Source organism: Atta colombica, unplaced genomic scaffold (assembly GCF_001594045.1).
Source record: "Atta colombica isolate Treedump-2 unplaced genomic scaffold, Acol1.0 scaffold105, whole genome shotgun sequence".
Classification (NCBI taxonomy): Eukaryota; Metazoa; Arthropoda; class Insecta; order Hymenoptera; family Formicidae; genus Atta; species Atta colombica.
Window position 1 is genome coordinate 3,560,734 of NW_017259190.1, and position 7,662 is coordinate 3,568,395.

At 28.0% G+C, this 7,662-nt stretch overlaps 1 protein-coding gene across 4 annotated transcripts in view; it reads right to left on the reverse strand.

The window, feature by feature from the left end:
- LOC108690177 (aldehyde dehydrogenase, dimeric NADP-preferring) overlaps window positions 1–7,662 on the reverse strand; it is a 20,364-nt gene that overhangs the window by 3,499 nt on the left and 9,203 nt on the right. For 3 of the 4 annotated variants that reach the window (XM_018197358.1, XM_018197351.1, XM_018197364.1), the window contains 7 exons: window positions 2,691–2,731; window positions 2,385–2,528; window positions 2,172–2,267; window positions 1,837–2,058; window positions 732–895; window positions 384–614; window positions 63–263 (listed from right to left, as the gene is read on the reverse strand). In XM_018197358.1, the coding sequence (XP_018052847.1) occupies window positions 63–263; window positions 384–614; window positions 732–895; window positions 1,837–2,058; window positions 2,172–2,267; window positions 2,385–2,528; window positions 2,691–2,731 (1,099 nt within the window). Of the gene's footprint in view, window positions 1–62; window positions 264–383; window positions 615–731; window positions 896–1,836; window positions 2,059–2,171; window positions 2,268–2,384; window positions 2,529–2,690; window positions 2,732–6,434; window positions 6,714–7,662 lie in introns of those variants that run through there. The other variant, XM_018197368.1, reaches the window with a different exon arrangement.

Here is a 7,662-nt window from a genome sequence, read left to right on the forward strand (position 1 = left end):
TGCGGAAAGATTACGCGGATTTATTTTTCATAATCACTTAATATCGCTATTAAATAACATACCGACTATTGATGAAATTTATTGCTTCGTATGCATTATTAATATTTATTATAGGCAATAATGGTCCAAATATCTCCTCTTGCATGATGGAATCCGTTGGTTTGATATTAACTAGTACTGTAGGTGAAATAAATTTTTCTGCAGGATTCACGTCGCCACCAATGGCAATTTTGCTTTTATCATTTAAATAATTGACAAGCCGCCTAAAATACAGAGAAAATAATTATTATTGATTAATTTATCAAATTGTAAATTGTCTTAAAATTTGTAATCATTATCGGTATTATGAACGATTATATTAAATATTTGGACATAAAACTTACTGATAATGTTTGTCCGAGATAATGCGTGCCAAATCGGGACTCTCATGTGGATTATCACCATACCATTCGTGTAAAATCTTTTTGGCTTCTTCAATAAATTTTTTCTGTATTTCGGGTGTACATAACATATAATCGGGTGCGATACAAGTTTGACCTACATTGATGCATTTACCCCATAAAATGCGTTTTGCTGCCATAGATATATCTACTGTGTTATCTATGTATACGGGACTGCAAATCAGTGTTATTTAGTGCAATTTCATTCGAAAAAAAAAAAAAAAAAAAAAAAAATTTTTTAGGGAATATAAATAATTGCATTTTATACGCATTTCGATGTTTTGGAGATACCTTTTTCCACCCAATTCTAATGTAACAGGTGTGAGAAACTCATTAGCAGCTTTCCGTATGATTTTTCCAACAGCAGAGGATCCAGTATAAAAAATATAATCAAAACGTTGTTTGAGTAGCTCTGTCGTTTCTGAGATTCCTCCCAGTATTACACGGCAACTATCCTGTTTACAGTAAACATGAATCATATCATTATTTTTTTCCAATGAGAAAAACCTTCAACATACATATAGAGGTAATTTTATCTTATTCAGAATGTCAATATATTGTCTGGAAAGTTCGTGCTGATTTTGAAAGAAAATTGAAACGCAGAAGATTTAAATTTTTAATTTCATTTATTAAATTTAAATCTTTTGCAGCACGAACTTTCCGGACAACCCAATATTTCTGGAATATAAATCGTAGTGTTATAATCGGAGTGTTATAATCGTAGTGTTTTTCAAACTAATACATGTAATTACATAGAGAAGGAAAAATAGAGGAAAAATAACTTTTCCATTCTTCAATGCGTAGTTATTATGAGTTACGCAACAAAGTGCTTTATAAAATTCAAATCCATGGTCTATCTCCTTTAACTTAAGAAATAAACCAAAATTATGTAATTTATGATGAAATATCTTAGGAAAGTACATGAAAGTACATTGCAAATTCACGAATATAAAAAACTGCTATGTTAAAACTCTCATAAAACTTAAATTTACCTTTGTGATTTTTTATTACAGCAGTTTATAAAAATAGAATTTAAAATTAAATATAAAAAGTAAAATATGAAAATTTAAAATTAATGTTAAGTTGTTGTAATATACGTACATCATACGTCTATGATCCATAAAGATATTGCTAATGAATTAGCATGTATAAATGAACATATAATTTTAGCAACATGTTTTATTCAGTATCATTATTAATATAAGTATGACTTAATTCAGTCAAGTCAATCCTTAGATTTTATAAAATGCTGCTGTTTGTATATAAAATAAAAATCATAAATACATATTAATCAATATTTTTTTAGTTAAAAAAAGCTTTTTTAGTTGTAATATCTTAATTCATGAATTTTGGGTCTTGGAATAATTATAATTATAATAAACAAATATTCTCGTACAGTGTCTAAATATTTCGGAACGGTATCGTATAAAAATTTCGTCGTAGCCATCGCAATTTCGGACGGTTTTACAATCACGCAATTTCCAGCTGCAATAGCGCCCATCATAGGTAGTATACATAGTTGAAGAGGATAATTCCATGCACCCATAACTAATACAACTCCATAAGGATCTTTCCGGATTTCTACTACATCAAAAAAGTGCGCAAGAGACTTGCGCGGCTGTAAAATATTGCAAGTTTCAGTATTCGCTCTCCACTCTCCAGACTGTTAAAGTTATTTAACGAATAAAAAAATCTATTCTTATGTAATAAAAAATCGTATTCAGGTTATACCTTTTCTGTTGCTGCCCATTCTTTAATATTCATGAGCATGTACTTAATCTCTTGGATTGTATAATTGATTTCCAATGCAAATGATTCGAATTTGCACTAAAAGTTATCGAATACAGAACATTACTAACATTATAAACATAATAAACATAATACGAACATTATAAATATAATACGATTAGGTTAATAATAAAGTGATTGTCCTTATAATCATACTCTATGCAAATCTGATGTAAATGCTGCTGTAAGTTCTGAAGCATTTTCAGTTAACATAAGTATAAGCTGTTTTAATTGTTTGATTCTCCATTCTATCGGCCTTGTTTTTCCACTGTTAAACGTATCCCGTGACTGCTGAACTAACTGTAATCATTTTTACGTAAACAAATCGTTAATCCAAATAATGTTTTTCTACAAGAAAGAAGATATTGTATGATTTGTATAATTAATATACTCTAAGTAAATTAATTAAATTATGCATTATGAAAAAAATAAAATTCTTATAAATCCAATTAATTTACTTACATCAGCATAATTTATAGGTATTTGTTTATCATTTGTTTGTGCTGAAACAAAATATATTATTTAAGATAAATAATCAACGTCCCTCGATTTCAATTATTATTATATAGAACATAGGATATTCGGCCAGATTACACATATCTTAATATAAATGCTAAGAAAATTTATATAAATTGATTTATACATTGAATTAATCTTCATTGTACGAGTGTAAAAAGTAATTAACTTATAGAAATAATAATAATAATTCATATAAAGCAAAATAATTCCGTTTATGACTTAAAATATGTTTATCTTAAATATATGACAAGTCAAATTTCAATTTCAAAGTCAAAAGTTCAATTTCAAGATAAATTTTTAAACACGTTTCTAGGTGAAAAAGATGCAAATAATAAATACTAAATGTCGTATTATCAATTGATTTGTAAATTTTAAATTGTAATTTAGTTTTTGCTTGAATAATTAGTTAAATCTAGATTTAATTAATTTAATATCGACTACGTTCAGTAGAAAAATCAGTTTTGCAACTGTCATAAAATTCATTAATATGATTGGTTTATACATTAGATCGAGTGAAAAACTAGATTTAATAGAAGAGAAAGACGCATTTGTATCTAATCTATTAAAGGCTATCTTTCAGATTAAAGCGCGACATACAAAAACATTAATATATAAAAATACTTTTCAGATAAGATTGATAAGTATATGTGTTCGAACAAGAAATAACGACTCAAGAATTCGAGAGAAATTTAACATTATAAATTTAAAAAATTATAAGAAGAAATAAAAAAGAAATTTTAAAAAATTGCAAAAGAGATAAAAAGTGAATTTTATTTTTAAGGAATAATCGAAATAATTAATTTAGAAGCTGATCTCTCTGCGTGAAATCAAAATTCAATCGAGGAAAATTATATCCTGAAGTTATCTTATGTCAATGTAACATTTCCTAGAGCGTATATCTGTGCATTTTCAGTGCTAATGTTTTCTTAGCGGGAGCACGAAACAGAGAAAGGATGCGAGACATTTAAACATGCAAAGGATCAGTCAATCTCGTACAAAAACAAACATGTTTTTCTTCGATGTGACAACTTCCATCTTACATACACAGGTTGACAATTAGAAAGTTGCTGAAATTACTCAGTTATTTTATAATAAATGAGCAAAAAATGAAATGAATTAAACACTATTCTGCAGTAGAGATCCGTTTTTCTTATATTCCTTAGCGTAAAGAGAATAGATATTAGACTCGTAAAAATAAAGATAATGAAATTAAAAAATGAAAAAGGTCAAAAATTTGCATATTCAGTGTTTAGAAGATCTCAGTAGAAGCGATCATTTTCATAAAAGAATTTTTCAAAGATACAGCTACTTGTACAGTTAAATTAAAGTTTCTTTCATCATTCTCTGAAACGATATCTTTACTATCGTTGGCTGATATTATAAAATTTTAAACAAAATGCAAATTTTAATATCGAACAACAATAATAAAATTTAAGTTTAGTAAAATTCGTCGAATCGGAGAAAAATATAACACCACAATTGAATAAAAAAAAGGAATAAAGAAGATTGTAAAAAATATTATATTCTTTGGACTTTGAAACCCTCTTATCCAGTTAAGAGATAAATAATTGACTATTGCAGACGTTTCAACAATTAATGTAAAATTTCTCCTTTCTCTTTCTCTCCTAAGATAAACTGTACTTCGCACGTTCAATCGTAATGGTTGATTCAATTACCGAATAAATAATTTATCAGTAATTTATCAATAATTTATCAATAATTTATCAATCAGAGATTTGTGAAAGAGGCTCTCATATCTATTTTTATCAAAGTAGATTAACTTTAACTTTTTATATCTCTTCTTAATCCTTAGAAAAAGATACAAAGTAAGTTAAAACGAGATTAAAGTTAATATATTTTGGATATGCTTGTTTTTATTAATGTAGATTAATTTTATGCATGCATTTTACGCATGATCGAATTAACTCTTCATCTTTTCTAATTCTTACACTCAGAAAGATGCCTAAAAATACATTTGTGAGAAATATATTTATTACATTGAAATAAATATTTATTAAATACTAGTGAAATACAATTTTATTCCTAGCAAGTAAGCCATCTATTTTATTATTTTTTTCAATTAATGAGATATATTTCATAGAAATGTATATTTCGTCATCACAATCAAATTTCATAAGTAACATTTGTTTCGTCCATATTTTGACATTTTTTTTTCAATGTATTTCTAGATAGCTAAATAACAATATATTGCTGTCACTTATTCCGCATTCAATTTCACCAAACTAAAGCCAAGGTGTTTCCACAAACTATCTGTTGTTCTAATGTCACGTAAAGTCTTCCTTAGAATTCAGCAAACTGTTGGCAAGTTGTCATCATGTTTGCATGGCGTGCTGTCAGTTTGTTGTCAACGTGACGAATTTATTATTTCTTAATGTGTATACTTAATGTGTATACTTTTACAACAATTTCGTAAACTCATGAAATTAATATTTGCCCTCCTGACTGCTAATTGAGTTCATACTAGATTCCAATGACAGCAAATTGTTGACAAGTTGAAAACAATACATGCAGTGCATCAATTTGTTCCATGCTAAATCTCGCTTAGCTATTTGGGTTAGAAGACAAAGAATAAATTAAATCGAGATTAAAGTTGATCTATATTGAAAATAATCATTGCATTATTAATATTCAAAAATATATTTAATAGTTTTTTCTATCCTTTTTTATAACATTTATTTTTACAAGTGCACATACACTGAAAAAATATTCTACATTTAGTTAGTTATTTATATGAATAATATTAATTAAATATTTACCAAAATATAAAAATATTTATTTTGTATAAAAACCAAAGAAAATTAATCTGATTTAATAATCTTTTTTTTTTGTTGAGTAAATATTTATTTATTGTAAGTAAATGTTTGCTGGTTATTCAAATAAATATTTATTAAAATTTAGCACATTTTTTTTTCAGTTTTGTATATTCAATATTCGAAAATAAATTCAAATTGAAAATTGCAATTTATTTTATCTGAATTCGTTTCGTATTCTGAATTCGCGTTTTAGAATGAGAGGCTGGATGAAAATTAAAATCTGAAAGCATAAATTCGTGTTTGTTCATGAATAGATATTGAACATGAATAGGGTATTGTATTTCTTTCGCACTAATAAGATGTTAATAAAAAAAAATATTTTGCAAAGCAAGTTCAATTTATTCAATTTTATTCATTTATTGTAAAATCATTAAATTTTAAACTTTTTCGTTGCCATTCAATATAATAATGCAAAGTGAGACAAATTTATTGATGCGTTAACATAATTTCTGCATATTCACGATTATTACAACAGCAGACAAGCGCACGATACAACAAATAAAAAATTATGGAAGTCTTTTTATCATTTTGTTTATTAGCAGGTAATTATCAGCGGTAATTCATAATTATTCAAATAAAACTTTATTAAAATCATACTTTTTATTTTGCTTTTATAAAATTTAATTCCGACATCATTTTACATCTTAATGGCACGTTAAAATTCGATAATTTTATACAAACAAAGAAATGGAACAAAGGAATAGATTCGAAAACGAATCCGAGAACCAAAGCCACGTACGAAATGTAGGCAAGAACATCATGGAAGATCGGTTGATAGTTGATTTTACAGATCAAGAGACGAGTCCACTAAACGAAACGAAAATGTCAAAATCACAATAGCGATTGTCCTTACCCATGTTCGCGAACACTGCAGGACTAGTAGATGCTTATTGTTCACTTTAATAATAAAAGTGTAAACGAGACACAAAGTAGGTGATCACAACCTCCCGTGTGTAGTTACAGGATCGGCGCGCTATTACATACTAATCTCCTTCGCTATATAAGCCTCAAAATACTATGTAAGAGATCATGAATATGAATGTAACTTGATTCTTGATCTTATCTCTTTGTGTTCCAGAAAAGTGGGGCGAAGGAAGAGTGGAGAAGGTGGTCTCTTCCTTGCGATAAAGAAGTAAAGAGCGCCATTTCGGGGATAAAAATAACAATATAACTGACAACTGTCGAACAGTTGGATTGTGCGCGAATTTATCAGCAATAAATAAAAAACAGTACGGTTCGTTCGGGGAAGGGTGCAGCGGTTTACCGCCAGAGAGCGCCATGTGTCAAGAAAGCTTAGGCGGAGGAGGGGCTCGGCGAAAGTGAAGGGTAGAATTATTAGAAATCAAAGGTCGATTCGCGGGATGAAAACGATTCGAGTCTCGGGAAATTGTTGTTTTCGCATTTCCCTGCATGGAGTGTTCCAGGTAACACAGGTGTGTTACGCGTTACTTTCTCCCGGAAGCCTCTCGCTCGATTTATAATAAGTTTTCTTTTTTCCACAGCGCGTCTTACCCAGCAAATGAGAATGGATTAAAATGAATTGAAATTTTTTTATATCCGAATGCATATTTTTTAAATAGCGAATACTTTTTTTGGGATTTAATTGGATTCAATTGGATTGAAAAACTGTATTTCCTATTGAAAATTTTGAATTGAACAGTATTCACAATATGTATATTTTGCACAGAAAAAGCTAATATTATTTTTAGATTGAAAGGCATAGAGATATGCTCCATGCAATTCCTAAAATAAATGAATAAAAATGCATTCAGGATTGAAAAACGTTCATTTTAACATTCGTGAATATTTTTGAAAAATCTGAATCCATTTCAATTCATTTCAATCCATTCTCGCTGGATATAATCTTTTCTGCGATGAAGTTAGTCGGCATTTGATCTACTCTCGATTAGATGTTCGATTTCTCAATGTTCTTATTTTTCAAGAAAAATCTTTTTTGAGGATGATCTCTTTGACCAAATTTCGAATGATTAATTTAATCGGCACTATTTATATTTATATTAAGTAATACGAATAAAACTATTAAATTAATTAATAGAATTTAATGTATTGAAGAAAAAAAT